Source organism: Plectropomus leopardus, chromosome 18, assembly GCF_008729295.1.
Source record: "Plectropomus leopardus isolate mb chromosome 18, YSFRI_Pleo_2.0, whole genome shotgun sequence".
Lineage (NCBI taxonomy): Eukaryota > Metazoa > Chordata > Actinopteri > Perciformes > Serranidae > Plectropomus > Plectropomus leopardus.
In genome coordinates, this window is record NC_056480.1 from 18,747,049 (window position 1) to 18,767,618 (window position 20,570).

At 42.1% G+C, this 20,570-nt stretch overlaps 1 protein-coding gene across 1 annotated transcript; it reads right to left on the bottom strand.

The window, feature by feature from the left end:
- Positions 1 to 3,026: 3,026 nt before the first annotated feature.
- ubp1 (upstream binding protein 1) lies at positions 3,027 to 20,215 on the bottom strand. Its single transcript, XM_042505950.1, has 16 exons — positions 19,315 to 20,215; positions 14,062 to 14,213; positions 12,628 to 12,704; positions 12,433 to 12,538; positions 12,235 to 12,341; positions 11,934 to 12,086; positions 11,721 to 11,831; positions 7,581 to 7,688; positions 7,175 to 7,281; positions 6,985 to 7,081; positions 6,162 to 6,255; positions 5,964 to 6,054; positions 5,644 to 5,762; positions 5,414 to 5,556; positions 3,551 to 3,602; positions 3,027 to 3,420 (listed from the first exon to the last, which is right to left on the bottom strand). Exons 1-16 carry the CDS (start codon positions 19,428 to 19,430, stop codon positions 3,383 to 3,385), a joined length of 1,671 nt encoding a protein of 556 aa, XP_042361884.1. The 5' UTR covers positions 19,431 to 20,215; the 3' UTR covers positions 3,027 to 3,382.
- Positions 20,216 to 20,570: the final 355 nt, after the last annotated feature.

A 20,570-nucleotide genomic window follows, 5' to 3' on the forward strand; every position in this document is an offset into this window, starting at 1 on the left:
GCTCGACAAACTGCATGAGTCACTGAACTGTTATTTCATTGTCCTGCAACAAAAGGCTAGTTTTGCGCACTCACTTTTGATGTCAGGCAATATCACAAGACACAGTTGTTCACTGTACTTTAGGCAAGTCATAATAAGGTTTTCCTACAGAGACACTCAATGCTTTTATGTTCCTTAGGGTTAATGAAGGTGCAGAAACATCTTGATTCTACTTTAAATAAAACTGTGATCATTAAAGTGGCGCCCAGATTTCTCTGGGTAGTTTTCAGCCTGTGACAACAGTTGTGTAACATCATTCGTAGCTTTGATATTTGTATCTTAAATAATCTCAAGAGAGCCTACTTCATAGAATGGGGTGGTGGGACTTAGTCCTTGTAAGTCACAAGTCTCAAGTCCTCAGTCAAGTCATGTGAGCACAAGTCATAATGAGCACTTCACCAGATGTAAAGCCATTTTAACAAGAGTAGCTGATAATATATTATATTTACAAAAAAACGCGGTGGGTGGGCAGGGAAAATTAGTTGGAAATTGTTTTGTCTCCACCTATTTGAACCTTATGTTCTGCATTTTGCAAATCATTTTTCGTTGATCGCCGCATAGTTTTTGTACATGGGCAAATTATTTTCGGTGCAATTTTTTCCCCAACTCCTGCTCATTAATGTAACTTCAGTTCTTCCTGAAACTTCATTGGATATTGTTGGATTGGTTCAAACGAAGTGGATCTGGGGAATTAAGTGTCGACTTGCTTGAGTTAACAATGCTAACCTTAGTTTATTAAGAAAATTAAGTTAAATTAATTTATTTGTGGAACACTTTTTTTAATGACAGTTTATATTTTTTGGGCTTGGGGGAAGGTATGAAGTATTTTCAAGTGAGAAGGCTCACATATAAGTGAAATCATGAGTCAATGGTATAAAATCCCAAGTTCAGTTAAAGTCTTTTTTTGATTTTGTTGGGTAAATATGTGACTCGAGTACAAGTCCGCATCTCTGAGATATGCAGTATAAAGTTGTGTTTGAATGAAAATCATGCCCTTTTATTAAATTCTCTGTCGTGAAAACAACTATTCTGAAATTTAAAATAAGAAAATACCAGGAAAAAATACACCAGGAAAAGTTATGAAATCATTTATTCCCAGCACATGTGGTTGTGTACATCTCCAGCATACGATACTGTGCACATGAGAAGCATCATCATTGACATTAGGCTGTACATGAACAGTGGTCACCTCTCCTGCTCACACTCTCACACACATTCAGTCACACAGACAGACAGACGACTGGTCAGGCCTTCACAGGACCAAAACTGCTCACCAGAATTTGCCTGACTTGCTATCACATCCGTTCTGTTACTGAGCACAGTTTACTGTGCTGTGGTACTCGTGTCCTTGTAAACACCACAAGAGCTACAGTCCTGGCTCGGGCGCACGGTGAGACAAAAACACAGATGCTCTTTAGTCTCGACATTCTTCTTTTTTTTTTTGTTCTCCTTCTTATAGGCGGGTAAGAAAAGGGTGTGACTACTGACTACACATCGAGCTTGATTTTTGTGATTTCTCAGTGCAGACTTGGTCTCTAACATCTGGAAAAAGGAGGGGTGACACTCAACACGAACCAAATTGTCCCTCCCTTAGCCATCTTCCACATGCTCTTTACTAAACGGCAAGCTAAACACAGTTTCATCATACCAACAGGAAAAAGTTTATGACAACTACTGACATAATTTTCTTTGCAAGAACGAAAAATGATACACATGCACACACACATTCTGACACTTAGAGGCGTGCTAACCGTATGCACCTGCAACACTGCCAGACACTGTGTACCAAAATCAAAGGGGGTCAAATAAACCAACGGTGACTCCGAGGACCTGTGTGAGACTTCCTGTCGCTTTTCAAAGGGCACTCGAAACACTTCACCTCCTGTGTTCAGCTACATTAAAAACACAAGATTTTTGAAGATGGATGTGGAGCTGCCCTGATGTTCTTGTCCACAGGGTAGATCTATTGAAACCAGGCTAAACGCCGTGATAATTTTCTACCAGTCTGCTGTGTGATGAGCTGTTTCTTGCAGAGCAGATCAGGAATGGAGTTTATAAATATGTACATGCAGCGCACAAGCAACTCCACTACATGAGGGTGTAATTCGCCATCGGATCAATTCCATGAATGCTTCTAATGACCAAGATGTACAGAGCCAAAATGAGACTTTTCCTCTAAAAAAGGCCTACCACTCTGAAACCCGTTTGGTCCACTTTATAGAGGGTTTTTGGATAGGCGTTACTGCTCCACAAGCCAGTCTTATATAGAGGCTTGTTCCTTTTTTTCTGCATATTTATGGCCACAATCCCAGAGGGCGTAAACCACGCTCCTTTAAACCAGTGTTTCAAAGTCAGCACAGAAAGCAGAGGAGTCAAAGGTGCATGTGCACTGTGTTTGTGACAGTGGGTAAAAGATTGAGCTAAAAAGCCAGTATGGCACCAGAAACAACTCAATGAGAGCAATAGAAACAGCTGATCCATAAATAAAGCATCAACTAAAAACAGTAAAAGCGCAGGCTGAGCAGGACGTACATGAAAAGAGTTGAGCTGAGTGTGACGTCATGTCAACAGACAGAGAGATATGGCTGGAGGTCTAAAATCACATAGGGTGGCTCTATGTGACAAGAGTTAATGAAATCAGTCCATCTGACAAGAAAAAAAAATGTTGGTGTCAACATCCACAAATGACGCCACTTCCACAAATTTAGCCTGGATATTTCAGGGGTTACCAAGCTCAGCGGATCGATGAATGGTTCATCAAGACAACCTTGAGAATGTTAAACAAGCAGAGTAAATTGGGATTCTCCTTTAAGCGGGTTAGTATGTTGAGATCGCATGCTGTTCAGCAGTACAGGTTATCAAATACTGGCCTAGTGCTGGTTGTGCGCGTTGTGTAAGAAGGGCAACGAGCAATAAGGAAACTCTGCTTTCTTTCCTTCTCCTGCCGGCCAGAACGTCACTCTCCCCTCTCTCCTGGAGCCCCCCGCCCCTCCCAACCCCCCGTTATCCTGCAGAAACCATATAAAAGACAAAAAATAAAATAATAAAATCAAAATACATACATCATAATCTTTCCCCTAACCCCATATCCCCCCCAGCCTCTCCTCTTTTAACCATTCTCCTCCGTTAATAGTGTTTTCAATATGAAACAGTGGACACACCCATGTCAGATTCTAACATTTACATGGCTTTAGTGCAGTCTGTCTGCTTTCCGTCGAGCGATCGTTTGGAGAGAACGGGGAGGAAGTACGAGGGAAGAGTAGAGGCAAGCAGAGAGGGACAGAGGGAGGCTTCTGCTCCAAAACAGAGGGTGGAGTATTAGTGATGCCATCTGTCCTCCTCACTACTTCAGGATTAGATGGAGTCCTTCGCCCAATTCATCTGGAGAGGAAGACAAGTGTTGAGGAAAGAAGTACATTAAATCCGTGTCAAATACGGGATCTCTTGAGCCTTGTTACAGGCCAGATTACAATGTTAGAGACGAAAGGCTACTGATGCATGATGAGCTCACCTTTGACAGTGCTGATCAAAAAACAGCTCTCGTCAGGCAAGTTGTAAACCATCTAGAAAAGACAAAAAAGAATGTTTATCAAATGTCAACTTGTAGAAACAGAGGTTCCTTGTACTTTAGTGGTGACAGAGTAAGAGGAGGAGGTCATAAAACAAGGAATCATACAGTGCTGTTTGTGCGTCACAATGTAAATTACATTCAAATAAGTTGAGTTGTTGACAGCACAAAAGACAGCGACACACGTCTTCCTCTGTGCTGTGTCAATGAGTTTCAGTCCTGCCATCTTCTCTCATGTACATCCAAAGCTATTGACTTTTTGAGGCAGATACTAACATCAGTAATTGAGAGCTAAACAATTCTGATATCGACTGAGTATCATTTTTTTGTTACATTGCCCCCTGCTGATTTATTGGCTTTTATTGGATTTCAGCACCTTAAGGGTCAGATGTGGGTTGGATTGGAGAATTTAGACAAGTGGAAGTGCATTAAAGTTAAAATAAAAAAAGGAAAGGTCTTAAACCCAACATTATAATATGTGCGTGACTTCAAACCGTGATTTTCCACTCACTGACAGTTTTAGGAGTGTTGGCTCAACGCTGCAAACCGAAGCTGGAGCACTATTTGTGAATTGTTAAAAAATGCATCGTAAATCCTTTCTGGATATCTAGCGTGATTAATTTCACCTGGACGTGTCTGGGACTTTGTCGTTAAACTACAGCCAGGGGCGAGTCAAGGTCAGAGACAAGCGGCACCGCTGCGCTTTCCAAAATGTGTTTGAGAGACGGTGACAGAGAGAGAGGAAGATGAAGTGGAAGTTGCATTTTTGCACGCAATGTATCTGAAAGTTGTTGGCCAAATTATTTAACACAGAGTGCTGCATCATCACTTATAAGGCATTTTCGTAACAGAGTGAGTTCTTCATGAACACAGGCATTGGCGCTCCTCTTAGCAGTGTGGCTTTCTGTCGCCGGTCAGTCATGTAGTGTCAAAATCACCACAAGTTTTTGACTCCCAAATACAAGGAAGCAACTGATGCAGTGTGAAAAGTACAGCAATATGACAACTCTGAAAGTTGTGTAGTGTGAACTTGGCTTAAGCAAGAAAAGTAGTGTTCAATTCCTTTAAATTGGTCAGATCTGATTTTTTTGTTTGGCGGTTCACAATATTTTAATAAATGCGGTCAATATCAGATTCACAGTCCTGAACTGACCCACGTGCAAAAGAAACAGTAACAAAGATGTTACACACAGCATGCTGTCAGAAGAAATCATGGAGGCCAGTGGTGTCACAACTTAAAAGTATCATTTATAAGTTAACGTGCAGTAGAAGCAGACATCCAGAACAGATGATAACAAGTACAAGGATGTGAGAAAGAGGGCCAAATTTTTAATAATGCCCTTTTTTTCCCGTGTTTGCATTCACAGGGTGACTCCCACAAGCAAATGTCAAACAGAGTGATGTAAAAGTCGCATTAATTCCCGATATGGCTGTGCAGACTGAGGCTGCACAGCAAAAATCAGACTGGAATCTTATTTAGAAACACATAGAAAAGTGGTGTAATTCAGAGGTGAAACGATCAGATTTCATGTTATTTGTGTTGTTCACTCATGAATGAAAAAGACAGATATACATCACATATGAGGAAAAAAATAAAAATAAAAAAAGAGTTGGGCCACTTTTGCCTGCACTCTAAACGTATCCATGGTGATGTTTTTTCTTGCTCGTGGCTGATAGTTTTGAGTGTCTCCCACAGTTTACCTTTTTAATTATAACATGCCTCTAAATAAAGAGCCCTCCACTGCTGAGAGTATGATTCTCCAAATATTTAAGACAAACAGCCTGTGTGTGTTTGTGTGTTGGTACCTGGTCACTGAGCAGGATGTGTATGCCTGTGGGACCCTGTCTGTACACCTGGTTGATCGTTCCCAGTGGAAGGCTGCACACACACGCCATCTTACGGATCAGTTCTGCAGCTGTGAGCTCCTCTAGGTACAGAGCATGATACACTGCACAGACACAGAGCGCAGACGATGTTAACATTCACACAGTGCATCCCTCTAATATCACTGCTGTCAAACACAGAGCTGGATTACCGTGTAAACTAGAGGAAATGCTGTGTTCTCCATTTTCATTGGTGGCGTGTCTCTCCAGCAGAGGGCTCTCCTGGAGGGACTCCTGACAGACGTACACTGTCAACCTGGGACGCACTGACCTACACGCAGACATTATAATTTATGCACTGAAACATACTTGCACCTTTATAATGCTCATACAGGTGTACAAAACCACAAAAACTAATACACACACACACACACACACACACACACACACACACACACACACACACACACACACACACACACACACACACACACACACATTTCACTGACGCGATCAGTGACACACACACACACTGGATTTAAGTGCATTGAAGAGTCTGATCCCATCTGCTGGCCCACAAATCTGGACCAGGTCGTCCCGGGTTAGCTTCAACAAATCAGAACCTAAGATAGAAGTTGGAGGAGAAATCACTTTTACTGCCATGTTTCAGTGAGTTCGACTGTGTTTGTGTGTGTGTGTGTGTGTGTGTGTGTGTGTGTGTGTGTTGTACCTGAGAAGTGAGAGAAGAGCCGAGTGTAGGAGCTGAAGCGATTTTTCAGCAGCCACTTCTGTGCGTCCTGTATGGAGGCAGTGGGGCTCAACTGCTGCAGAGGAGGAAAAGGGACACACATACAGTGTCAACACACCTCCAGACCTGGATCTGTGTGTTACTTTTCACACTAACTCAGTCACAGTCAGAGAGTTTCACCTGACAAATTTCAGCCGTATGCTGTTTGAAACATGTGCACAAGTGGATTAGCTTCCGAATAAGTTATACTAAACATACATATCGCCTATATCAAGCGCCGCCAGTGGCTGGAAGACTTTGTCGTCTTTAACAGAAACAGAGACAGAGTTGTGTATAAGACAAGCACATTGTGTGTGTTAACCCGTTGGAAATGTGAAAGGATCCAATATTCACCACATTTGACTGCGTCACCCAGATGTGTCGATCACTGGGCTGATTAATGTTTGGGTGCTTTGTTATTATGTCAGTGGCTATTTTTGAAAACTTTTAAGGCTTTGGATTTTTTTCTCAAATTCAGCCTTTAAAGGATTTCAAATGATATCACTTTACCAAAGTTGCCACTGGACAAACTGACAGATTTTGTGTCTTGTGCCACATTCACTGCTTTCTGACAGAAATAAATGAAAACAAACATTTCGTTATACATTTTTTTTTTCACTGCTGCATCAAACCATGACTCTTAAACTGAGATATAAACCCAACAGTGACAGCTCAACCATTCTCTTCTATTATTGGTGTTTAAAATGTAACAGCCAATGATGTAGCTCCACATTTTATATGAGCTCTGACTAAGTGCATGACCTACCTTTTCCATAAGTTCATACAGGTGAGAGGAGTGGAGACTAACCTCAGAGTTGCCATGGCTACCAGGGTCTGCCTGGTGATTGGGTGAGGACGAGTCACTGGAAGGCAAAAGGTAAATACCAGAGGTGAGACCAAAACATGCTTCAGCTAAAAGGCCTCCCTCACTCACTCACTCACTCACACTCTCTCACCTGTCCGGTACTGAGGAGGTTGTGTAAGTGGACAGTGGGGCGGAGGTGAAGGAGGGAGTAGCTGCCTGGTTGGGACTGACGTAGGCGTTGTCTGGCCATGGGGAGCACTGAGAGAAGACACAGACACACAGACACACACACACACAAAGTACAGTATTTATCAGACTTATTGGACTAATAACCCATTAAGTCCAAAAAACAAAAGGCAGAGAGGTTGAGGGAAAGTCATGGGTGGATTGGGAAGCTAGCTTTAAACTGTTTCCACCCCACATAACATCAAATACATTAAAACATCTCCTTCTCATCTACAACAGGCTTCAGACTGCAGCCAGGTGTCTACAGGGGGGCCGACTGTGGACAGAGCGAGGGGGAGGAGGTGCGGAGGAGAGGGAAGCAGGGTGCTTACACTGCCTCTCTTGGCCAAGGAGTCGCCACAGTCAGCGGGAAGTGTCCGCTTGCTGGACTTTTTCAGCTCGTGGTCACCCGCATCTTCTATGATGGGTTCAAGCCTCGTCTGCATACAGACACACAGCAGAGGTTAGACCGCCAGCGACACAAACAACCAACCTGAGGGCAGTCTTAGTGTGACATACAAATGTAGAAAATGTAAAATGACTGCTGTTTTCCCCACAGTAAAAGTTGTGATAACATCTCCGAGACAAAAAAAACCATTTTTATTTATCTGTATTAACAAAGACTAGGGCTGTAGTGAATACTTTGAAGCTTCATTCGTAACGCTGATGTCAAAATACTAAATAAAGATGTGAATGCCGCTGGTTAATTCATTCTGTTTAAACCCAGTATTTCTGCACAGTTGTAGATAAAAATTACACTGCACCAATATCATTAGTAATATAAGATGTGTAAATTGCAGTGGTGGCTGCGTATGATTGCTTCTGACTTGCACGATCCAAACATTTCCAATAACTTCAGAGTGCTGTTGCTCAAATTTTACTGAAAGAGGACAGATATAATCATTTCCAAATTTCACAACATGCTTTGACCTAACCAAATATTCAGCTTCAATCTATATTTGCTGGCTTTTAGTCTTAAAAAAAAAAAAAGTCTAAGGGTAAGGTCACATATGAGCAAAATTAACCTTGGCAAATATTCTCCTCCCATTCATTTCCATTCAGTGCGCGCTATAAGGCAAACAAATCATTTGCTTCCAGGAGCAAAGCAAAATTGCATGTGTGGAGTTCCACTTTAGTGACCTGGGAAGTTGCAGCCTCAGATGACAGTAAAGCACAGGGGTGCCAAAACATTTTGAAATGGGGCAGATTTGATCATGTGACAAAACTTGACTGCCAGCATTTTCTTGCATTGTATGGGTCACTAGAAAAAAAATCACATACAATGGAGACAAAAGCAACAGTTTCATATTCCACTGGAAAAGTATTCAACTATCCACCACTCCTGAAAGTGGTGACCTTCTCGGTTGCACTCTTTGTTTGTTTGGTTTATTGTACCTTTATGAAAACACACTAGTTCTGCTTCGTAGTTCCTAGTTGGTGCATGTGTGCAAACTGTATGAGTCCTGCCATGAGTGGGGAAAAAAGGGAAAATGCTAATTCTTGCTTGATTAACTCATATTAACCAATTGATTACCCAATATTGTAAAAATCATGCCTGGTTAGGAAGTATGTGTGGAGGAGACGGTGATTATTGTCAGTTGACATTGCAAGATTTTGGCCATGACAAATAGAAACTGCCCCACATGAGAGATGCTGTCTGGGTGGCAGTGAGTCAGGAGACAGACGTGGAAATTAAGAAAATTGAAAATGTGCCAACAACATCTTACTTTGTGATTTTTATTAGCAAGTTAGTCTTCCATGTACATTACATCTGGCACAAATATCCCCTCAGCAGGTGATGGTCACTCTCCTGCAGTTGCTCGTGGGTGACAATTTAGGATTTTGTGTGAGGATTTTTTGTTTTGTTTTGGGTGATATAATAAAATATGATGGCAGACATTCAAAGCTTCAAATAAAAACTGCAATAGAAGCTTTTTCTTAAGCATTTTTTAATCACTGGCTAACATTCTTGTCTGTAAAAGGCTGAATCAGGCTCAGTTTGGAAGCTACAGTAATGATACTGGTGTCTTATGACACTAGAGGACCTGGGGATTCAAATGGTTAAGCTCAGTCTAGCTTCTCGGAAAGGGGCCTCAGTACAAAACTAGGCTAAATTTTGGCAATGAAAAAACATCCTGACAATTTCACAGGAGTCCCTTGACCTCTGACCTCAGGATATTTGAATGAAAATGGGTTCTTTGGCCACCCACGATTCTCCGCTTTACAGACAAACCCACCTGATGCTAGTTTTATGTCGTTTTTTTAGTGTCATTTGATTCCTAATCAACACAATCTGGTAAGAATTGCTTTACCTTCAATATGGACTTCAAAACTGTTTTGAAATGCAAAATAATGGAATTGAAAATATGTGATTAAAAAAATGTGAATATTGGCGATCACATATTGAAATCCTGCAATAATCACAGTTTTAATAAATAACATTTGGTACATCCCTAATAAAGAATTTTTTTTAAAAAAATCAAAGGAGCAGTGTGTCTATTGTTTAGACTTTTCTCTACAAACTAAACTAGATCACAAGACGAGATGCATCAGGATCCAGGTGGCTCACTACCTCAGCTAAATGATTTACAGCACTTGAGGAAACCCTGTTGTGCATTTTAAAATTATGGCCGACCACTTTCCAAAGCACACCAGATGCCAGACTGTTTTCAAAGCATTTGTTTCACTTCATGTTACAACAGAATTCAAATATACATGAGGAGACTTCAAACCCGCTTTTGACAGGTAATCCATCACATCTGTCACTCTGACTGCTGTGTCACCACCACCATTTTAATGCACTGCAGTTCAAGAGCAGATTGCCGCGGTGGTTCATTGATGACAGCATTTTATTTCAAGAATTTTACATTGAAGGAAAAACAAAATCAAAGCCAGTAAACAACAAGAAAGAATGGCAAAGGAATAAAAAGGATCATGTGAATTTCACAGCTCCTTGCATTAAATTGCCTGCTGTTCGGAAGTGTTTTTTCTTTTTCCAGTGCATTGATCCAATATTCGGTTGGCAGATAACTAAATTGGCATGGATCGTGATGATAGATGATCATAACTTGGTGTCGGTTATAAGCAAAAATGCCAAAAAAAAGTGTGAGGATTTACTGCTGTTCTCTGTTTTATATCATTGTAAATTAAATATATTTGAGTTTTTGAGGGATGAAACAAGCAATTTGAAGACTTCAACTTGCTTGAGCTCTGAGAAAATAATTGTTAGTCGCAAAATAGAAATTGGATGATGCAAGTACTTTAGCCACAAAACTAAACTGAGAGCAGAACGGATATTCCCCCTCAAATCAACATAGCACGATGGTCAGAGCGGTGATCATTTTTGTGTGTGCTGTTGCCATTGCAACCGTTGTAGCTGGATAACCTAAGGCTGTACCAGATTCAGAATTGCTTCAGATTTCAGTAGGCTGTTCGGGGTGACAGTGATGTTAACATATGTAGCAAGCTAATGCAGAGTAACCATGTTAGCGACGGACGGGAAATGTCCAACAACTTTTTTTTGCTGATGCTGGATATCAAACAAAAGCCAGACTGCGTTGTATCAAATTGCTGTGAGTTGTAAATTCACCACTTCTAAGCAGATAGAAGATGGTAACGTTATCTCGAAGCCTGAACAGGAAAAGCCTCTATTCCTCTTGGCAGCTTCCTTCATCTCACTCAACTCACCCTGGGTCTGCAGCTGCCTGCGCTGGAGAGCAGTGTGAAAGAAAGGAGCACTAAATCTGTAGACTGCACATTGACTGACAAAATAAATACTGCCTGACCTGACGAATCTCAGCAGACTGAGCAGCCTCCGACTGATGAGTTGAATATTTGGCTCTCAGGGGATAGCCCCACTAACTTTCTTATCGACTTTCATAAAATTAAACCAACTTAAGGCAAGTCGTGAACTCACTGAAGTTATGCTTTAGCAGTGACGGCCTATCGAGAAGAGGAGTAGGACGTTTTTAATCCATTACTTTCAAAATACTACCATAACTGTTTATTCCCTGTTTCTTTCATTGCATTTATTGCATGTTTATCAAAACACGTACTGCAGCTTCCTCCTAGGAACGAGTGAGAGCCGCCACTGAGGAGGAAAGATCTGGGGTATAAAAAGCATGCTGATCAGCATGTTTTCACACCTAACTTGGTGAATGAAGTGTTAAAATTTGAACAAACCGCACTTACTTATTGATGGAACGGTGGATTGACTAACTAGGGGACTAACAAGACTAACTAAGACGGTTTTGGTGAGTTTTATTTTGTTTCTGTTTAGTGTGAAGGAAGCATGATTACAATGAGTTAACAAGGTAATTAAGCTAATGTTAGTCTTAGTTCTGTGAAAGACAGAAACTTTGTTGGACTACGGTTGTTTTTTTGTTTAAATAGGTGTTAGATTTCTATGACTTTAGCCAAGTTTTTGGTGTGTATTTGTGAAGCCTGACAGTCCATAGCAGCTGCATACTGACCTCTGACAGGATAGTGGTATCGTAGGAAGGCTGGTACTTTTCCTTCTCTTGAGGTGTGCGTTTCTCCATCTTCTCCCTGTCTGTCTTTTGCTTACGGTCCGCCCCCTTTGGCTAAACAAAAAGCAGAGACCGGGAAAGGACGGCAGATTTAATTTGCTGTGAGGGCAAGCGCATGAGGCGGTGTAAAAACATCCCCCTCCTGAGAGCGTGTACCTTAAAGACTTTGATTTGGCAGGAGGCAGAGTGGAGGTGCTCTGTGTACTCTCCACTGTCTCCCTGGGCAAACGTGTCAAACTGGATCCTGAAGGGGACGCCCTTCTCGCCACCGTGCTTCCTGGGAGTGAACTCCGTGCTGATGCAGTGCACCTGCAGACAGCGGGGAGACGAGAGTACGAGTGTGATGAAAATCTGTGTTTGATGTGGAAATCCAGAGGCACGCCCAACAGATGGCACAAAAGAGAGCTGATGCGTGTGTGGTGTGTGTGGTTTGTGTAAGTGTGTGTGAGTATGTTACCTGCACAAAAACAGAAGTTCTTTTGTTCATGTCCCACAGGAACTCTGCAGCGTTCAGCTGGGAGGGGTGAGTCTTCGGCTCCACAATGCCCACTGACATTGGGATATCTGTCTCACACAAACACACACAAAGATATTTGAACTCCAAATCGCACACATGGGACGGTTTAAGTAAACATTTCTCGACGGGCTTCATTACCGATGTCAAGGAGACGGTCGCCAGGACGATTCCACTTCCAGCCCTCCAGCTGCTGGTGCTCTGTGTACTGCAGCCTGCGGTCGTGAAACACCACACGCACGATGCTCTACACACACATAGACACAGAGTTAGGTTTATAGTGTAGTTGACATAAGAAGTTTAAGTTTCTCCTTCCAGCTGTGAGGATCCTCTCACCTTCACCATCTTATTATTGAGCTCTGGTAACTCGTCTGGCTTCCTGTTATCCAACATACGCACCTCGTAAGACTGGCCTGAGAGAGAGAAATCACAACATCAAAATACTAACCATGATGAGAGCTGCGAACTACATAACCAGCAAGCGGTTTTATGCCTCCATGCACCGGTCAACTTACACTTACAGTTTACATCCATGTCTGTCACAACACAGATGCTTCACACACAGAAGAGATATAATAAGCACAGTTTCAAGGTGGTTCTTGAAAGTTCTTGTGTTATGGCCAAAAACATAGTGTATAAGGTCACTCTGACCTTGACCTTTGACCTTCAACCATCAGATTCTAATCAGTTCATGCTTAGTCCAAGTGGATGCCAAATTTGGGGAGATTCCCTCAAGGCCTTCTTCAGATATTGCGTTCATAAAAATTAGATGGATGCAAGGTCACAGTGACCTTTGACCACGAATGGTCTAATCAGCTCATCCTTGAGTCTACTCAAATTTTGGTGCCAAATTTGAAGAAATTACTGAGAAAAGAAAGAGACAGAAGAGGTCACAGTGATCTTAAACTCTGACCTGTGACCACCAAAATCTAATCAGTTCATCCTTGAGTCCAACTGGACGTGAATGTTAAATTTGAAGAAATTCCCTAAAGGCGTTCTTGATATATTGTATTCATAAGGCACAACGCAAAAACATAATGCCTATGGCCACATCTGTCACTGGCGTAAAGGACTAAAAATGACAGCTGCTAAAAACAAAGCAGTGGAGTAAATGCACACATTCCCTGTCCTATTACCTGATTTGTAGTGTAATTCATTTTTGTTTTACTGCTCATTATAGGCAATATAACAGACCTTCAGTTGCATTTTAGCTACACGAGCAATTACACATTTCCGTTTATTTATAAAATCTGTTAAAACCTCTGTTATTAACTGGGCTTAATAATTGACAGCTTCTGTCAGCATGTAAGTTCACATATGTTGCTGTTTCTCTTTAAAAAGAAGGATGTTGCTTGTTCCTCCATTAATGTGAATCCTTTTACGTGAAACTACATAACATAAATCTCCATTTGTGCCATAAAGCAAGGCAGCAGAAACTAACTCGTGGTGCACAACACTTCAGTGCTGAGAAGAGGTCAGACGAGGCTGCCATTCCCATCAGCAACGGTTTCATTTTACAGTAATTATACTAATGTGCAATGAATTAATGTGGTAATTATTTATTGATGTTAAATGATGGGTCAGTAGCCTTAGAGCACAAAGAGGAGGACTCTACAAACCACATCATTTACCAAAGTGTTTAGGTGTGGCTTAAGGTGTTCAGGAAGTAAAATATAAAGTCACTATCATATTTAACAAGAAAAACAAAAAAAAAAATACAGTCACGTAAAACCACAACGTTCTCTTGAAAGCTTGTATTGAGTGTCTCACCTTGGTTTAGGTATGTGAGCGTCTCGTCGTGCAGCTTGACGGCAGGCGAGGTGGCGGCGCACAGCACATACTGGAATGGGGGATTTTTGGTCTCGCTTTCAGGAGGAAGGCTGGAGTCCTCCTGCTTGAAGATTGGCAGAGCCAACACATCGCTGAGAGAGAGGCAGGACAGAGAGGAGAGAAAAACAAACACAAAGTCAGTATTGATGTGATGCAGAAAAGACATGCAAAAAAAAAACCATGATGAAAGAACACATTTTCCACCAACGCCTAATAGGTGAAAATTTTCCCTCTTATGATTTTTGTTTATTAAAGGCTTTTATTGAATCTCCAATAATCACTGTGACCTCCTTCAAAGCAAAGCAGGCCTTTAGTCCTTCAGTCTTCACACTTTTCAGTTATCTCTAAAAACCCATCAAATTGTTTTGTGCCATTCAAATGGTTGCATGCTCCACTTTTTTGAAGACAATGCCTGCTCCTCATGGTGTGGAATTATTAAATGGATTGGCTTATTTTAGAAGAGGTGACGAAGGCTCTCCATCGATCAAATGGCTCTCTTATTATGTATGCATGAGGCCGCAGCAGGATAAATGAACAAAAACACCCAGAGATAGCCTGAGCTGCTGACACACACTATCTCTCACACTTGGCAGCCACTCTAGACAACCAACCCGTCCTCAGCTCACCCTGACAAATACTGCAAGAGTGTCAACCAGGGCATAGTGTGTGTGTGTGTGTGTGTGTGTGTGTGTGTGTGTGTGTGTGTGTGTGCGCGCGCGCAGATATCAGTGGCTGTGCATAAAACGAGTCCTATCCATGCAAAGAAATCCAGATCATGGCATCTCATTACTTGCAAACTTTCTGGCAAGTCATGATGCTGCTTTAAACCTGAGCCAAACTTTTAAAAAACAAACTTGACAATTTCAAGACAGTCCTGCAGCACCTTCCTCCAAACAGCAGCCTGCAGTCTCATATCACTTCTCTCTGAATCATGACTGTGTTTTCCCTGCAGAGTGGGTGCGCAGACAGAGTTGACCTGGGTGCTGCAGCCTCGTTGAGCCCTGCTGCCCAGGAAAACTACATCTGCTTCCTGAAATCTGAGGAGCTGGCTCCACTGAAACACACTGAGACATTCTGTTCCTACCAGCTGCTGACTCCAAACATGCCCTGCAACCCACCCCGACACCACAGATAGATACTCCTGCAGCCAACACACACACACACTGTCCTCACTAATACACTTGCATGCAACCCATCCCTTATTGGTAAACTTGCTTATGTTCATGAGAGACTGACACAAACCTACGTCACGCTCAGATAAACGCTCACTAAAAGCAGATGGCCGAGGAGGCAGCTGATAAGACACATACAGGTCCTGGGAGATTCTTGCCTCAGATGTCATCACCTCCCATAACCAGTTACATAATTCAGCACACACGTACCGAGAGTTACTAATTGAACAGGTGGTTTACAACAATACCAATGTGATGCCAACATACTCCAATAATTCAAGAATGCCAGACACAGGACAGACACATTATTAACAAGTACAGGCTAACAAGTGTTTGCCTGACTCATAAAATAAAGTGCCACATTTGGGGACAAATGCTGCAATCACCTGAGTGAGCAGGAATCCCTGCACAAGTCATTTAACTGAAAGTTAACATGGAAGGTGAGAGGGCTGCATGTGTCCCCTACAATCTGGGCATATTGACAAAGACTGTGTGTAGCCACTTGAGCTGGGTATCATGAAGTTTTTAAATTAGATTTTGTTCCAATAAAATACCTTTGCTGTCAAAAGTAAAACGAAAACAATATTTTTTCAGCACCATAGTTCTGGGAGTGTAACAAAGTTTTAAAAATGGAAATTTTGACATTTAAAATTCAATGACAACTAGACAGACTGTGTTGCAGAGAGGGGAAGCTCCAAAACTCAACTTATTCACGAACGCTGTGGTGAGATTGATTTGTTCAAGAATCCGGCCGAGCATTCAATACCAACACTAGTGGTATTGTGTCAAAGTGTCAACAGTTGCTTGGTTGGATTGTTTGGTTTGGTTTGTTTACTTATTCTTTGACCACACATTTCCACATATAAGTCAGAAACTTTTCTAATTTTAAAAAATATTCTAAAGGTAAAGATCCTTATTTAACACAGATACATGTATGCACTTTGGCATATTTTGTTAGAAGACAAGCCAACAACAATCTAACTGAACTCTGATGAGCCTGGATGGTCAGCAACAGGGATGTGCACAATTAGATAATTAAATTTTGCTACCTTCGCTAGTCGTGACCAAAAATACTTGATAAAATTGAAATTGAAATTATTACTTTCTAATGCCATTTCATTTGTTTTCAATTTCAAAAAATGTTACCTGTTAACATTTATTTAGTAAGTTTACATCATGTTTTGTAGGATAATGTGCTTAGTGCTACACATTTCAACAGTGTTCACAATACAATTTGGTACATGAAAACTGTGATAAACGATTTCAAGTGGTTCCTCTTATAAACCCTATACTTTCTCGATAATGTTTAACCATGTATTTTTAATTGAGCACAATTCTAACTGTTTTGAGTTTTTTCTTACTTTAAAAATAGTTGTCTAGTCTAAGTTTTAACCTCTGATAAAATGTTGGGGAAATATGTCGTTAGGAACATCCCTAGATTGAAAAACCTATCGTTTCTTGCATCATTACTGTAGTCCGGGTGTCCAAACTTTTTTGAACAGGGGCTAGATTACATAATGTGAAAATATCTGGGAGCCAGCTGCTTCTCATGTAATACGCATTCTTTTAAAAAAAAAAAACATCAACTGAGAAAAACACAACTGTTTCATCTTTCAGTGAAAAGTTAACAATTTTCCACCACTCCTGAAATTGGTGGCTCCCATTGTTCTTTGCTGTGCCATGTGACATTAATCAACATTATGTGATGAGCCACATATAGTATATTTTGAGTGATAAGCCATGGGCCATTGGAAATCGGCCTGCCTGTGGGCTGGACTTCTGACATGCTGCAGCTTCTACTACTTACATCTCCAAGTCATTAACGCTTAAGAACTTTCTTGATCAAAAATTAGACCTTTTGTTCCCACACACCACTAGTCTTAAGAAACAAAGTCACAGACCTGTTCTGATAACTGCCAGTCTGAGGGGCCAAAACAAGCCTTTCCTGCAGACTTCGTCTGCGTTATCTTGAAATGTACACAAGGTTTATGCTCTTTTTGGCAAACAATGCAGGAAACAGCATGAACTGATATAATGTCTTTGTCCCGTACAGTGTAACACATATCCTTATGCTTTTGCATGAGTTGAAAGCTGGAGTATCCAGACTATTTTGAATGGGTGGCTGGATTAGATAATGTGAAAATACGGGGGGGCGGGCTAGCTGCTTCTCATGTCATATGGGATATTTAAAACAAAACACAAAAATGACAAACAAAATGACAAAATGCTACCGTTTCATCTTCAAGTAAGAAAGTATTCAGCTTTCCGTTGCTCTGAAAACGGTAGCCCTCGCTGTCGACTTTATGCTTCTTTGCCTTGGATATGTCCGCTACATCGCAGGGAATACATGATGTTAGGTGACCGTTTGTTAGCTTATTTACCCTCTGTTTATCAATCTGCCTTAATTTTGCCAACACAGTTCCTACTTGGTGCATGCTTACTAACTGTATGCTTGTCCTGCAGGAGGTGAATAAAATATATGAAGAGTGATCTTGCTTAATTGACCAATATTGTGTCAGTCGTATATCTGTCATAAGACATGCCGAGGGCTGCTTAGAATTGGTCTGAGGGCCACAATCAGTGGCGGACAGTCTCAACGTACTGTACGTAAGTACACTTTTTTAAGTGTCTCTGCTTTACTTGAGTATAATTTTTTGAGAAACTTGTTACTTTTGACCCCACTACATTTCTATGAAGGCTCTCATTACTCTGTGACATTTGAGCTCAGCCGATATCTCTTTTTCTTTTCTAAAATGTAAAAAGCCCATTAACTGTCGTCATGCAGTTCTGTGTGTGGTTTGTTTGTCGCTAACTTGTGCATGCACTACTCAGACTGGGCAGCTCATTGGTGGGGCAGGGAGAGCGGAGAGGTCATCAGCAGGCGCAATGTAATGGCTTTAAAGAAATGAAAAAAAACTCTTAAAATTGGTTTGCAATTAGCCTAGCTTTCACATGCAATTTCGCCTACCGCCGGGTACAATCTTTCTCGAAAAATGAAGGATTGATTTATGGCACAAAAGGAAGTGAGTCAGCTATTGTGCAACAAAAGCACAAGGAGACCTGTGCTGTTTGTTTTCCCGGGTCCAGTGCTAGCTATCTGCAGCAGAGGAGTAGGCTAATTTTGCAATGAATGGGTGATTTTGCAGTTGTCATTACTGTCAATAGCACTGGAAATGAAAGATGGCATAACAAGTAACTGTGAAAATTCTGAATAGCAAAAGAAAAGGAGCCCTGTTACTAAAGGCTGCAAAAAAAGGCAAAGAGCGACAACGACAAAGAGCAACTGAAACTGGGGTAAATCGTAACGAACAGAGTCCATAGCAACGGTCAAAATCAAGTAACGCTGGGTTACAAAAAACTACTAGTTTCTTTCATTTTAAAAAAAATAAAATATAACTATCTAAAATAATCACGCAATGACGTTCCCTCTTCAGCGAGCATGTTTTTTCTTCTGTCTTCAGTGTTGTGTGTGTTGATGATGTTGATGTCAATGCTCATCTTTGCTTAGTTGATAAGCTCTGAGGAAAATGGAAATCCATCCTGCTACTCTTTGTGACAATGACATCAATAATAATAGTACTTGGAGAATCAAAGTGGGGGTAGAATAAAAATATTGAAAATGTATCGCTTTCCACTTCAAGTATTTTTAAAGGCAAGTACTCCAGTGCTTTAACTCAAGTATTGATTTGAAACTGCAACTTTCACTTATATCGGAATACTATTTGAACAGATTATCTATACTTTTACTGAAGTAATAAAGTTGTGTACTCCGTCCAACACTGGCCACAATTGGCCCCCGGGCCGGAGTTTGGACATGCCCTGGTTTGGATAAATAATCTTTGCCCCTGATCGTGGCACCCTGCAATCACTGACCTACTCCACATCCCAAAACAAAGAGCAGCCATCACACTCAGCACAAACAAAGGAAATAACACACACAGCCATGGGGGGATGTAACACCTCCAGACAAAGTGTAAGCTGTCTCTCTGTCTGTGTTTGGAGGCTGGGGTCCGTCTCTAACCTCATGCTGTAGGCTCCTGCCCCCAGCTCCTGCCCGATGCCGGACAGGCTGGCATCGAAGTCGTGCACCAGCCCCGACTCTATGGTGGCGTCGTCCATCTTCAGCACCCAGGCCATGGGCCCCAGCTCCTTGTCCTCGGCTTCTACTCGGAGGGCCGCCAGCTTGCTTCAGGTACCAGAGGTCTGCTAGCGAGGAAGTGCAGCTTCTGAGTGACACCGTGAGAGGAAAGTTATGCAGCTAGCCCGTTAGCCGCTCCTTGGCAAGCTGGGCAGGCGAATCGGTAGCTTTCCACGCAGACTGGAAGTATCGCCATATCTCCACTCGAGATTGTTTTTATGGGGGACTTTTTAATCACACAACACGGTGCTCCACAACTGGCAGAGTGTCTGAAAGTAACAATAAGTTAGGGTCCGCTCAGCTAGCAAATATTAGTCGTGACTAAAGATGCGAGCTGATTGTCAGCATGCAGACGTTAGCTAACAGCTAGCTTAGCTTCACAAAGGCAACTTAAGCAAGCTAGCGTGAATCCAGCAGCCCCGTTGTTATCCCCAAATCTTCGCGCTAACGTTAGCATGTGTTAATAAAATGCAAAAAGCCGAGAAGATTATTTTGTTTTAGTCCACACGCCGCATCCCACGCAGCGCCCGCACAGCTGTTGCTACCTAGCTATCGGGCTAACTAGCATCAACTTCACTTGCTTCGTATCAACTGCGTGATGTCTACGAGCAGCTGTCCTCTGGCGCTCCCTGAACCGTCCCAGCCCGCTCTCCGCTTCTCATCGCGGTGCTGGAATCACCGCTAAGGCTCCCGGACCTTGAGACGCAGTCCTTTAACCATCCAAAGTACAGCGGTAGACACAAAACCAGGCATCAACATGGCTCCCTCAGCATACAGACTGTCGGTTTGTGAAGCCTGCAGGGCTGCCACCGCCAGCCTCAGGAAGGATGCCAGGACGACCGTCAGCCAATCACAGGCCGCATTCTGTGCCCAGCGCAGGGGGATTAGCCAATCAGAGGCCTCCGAGCTTCCGTCATTGTGTCCAACTGTACTTGCGCTCTGGCTCCCAGAAAGTATAATAATGCACAGTCTGCACGGGGACACTCAACTTGCTTTGATTGGGGGCCACTTCTGCAAAATGACAGGGGGCCAGGGGCCATTCACAGCAGCCCCATGTATGTTCCTTGGATTTTAGGACGTTTGTAGGATTTTAGGACGTTTCTCAGATTATAGGACGTTTCTAGGATTTAAGAACATTT

What these genes read in the sequence shown, in the direction of transcription:
- ubp1 (XM_042505950.1), bottom strand. Translation starts at nt 19,430, where the DNA reads ATGGCCTGGGTGCTGAAGATGGACGACGCCACCATAGAGTCGGGGCTG. An exon ending in TCAATAATAAGATGGTGAAG is followed by an intron (nt 12,539 to 12,627) that starts GTGAGAGGATCC and finishes ATGTGTGTGTAG; the next exon opens with AGCATCGTGCGTGTGGTGTT. An exon ending in TTCAATGCACTTAAATCCAG is followed by an intron (nt 5,763 to 5,963) that starts TGTGTGTGTGTG and finishes GTCTGCGTGTAG; the next exon opens with GTCAGTGCGTCCCAGGTTGA.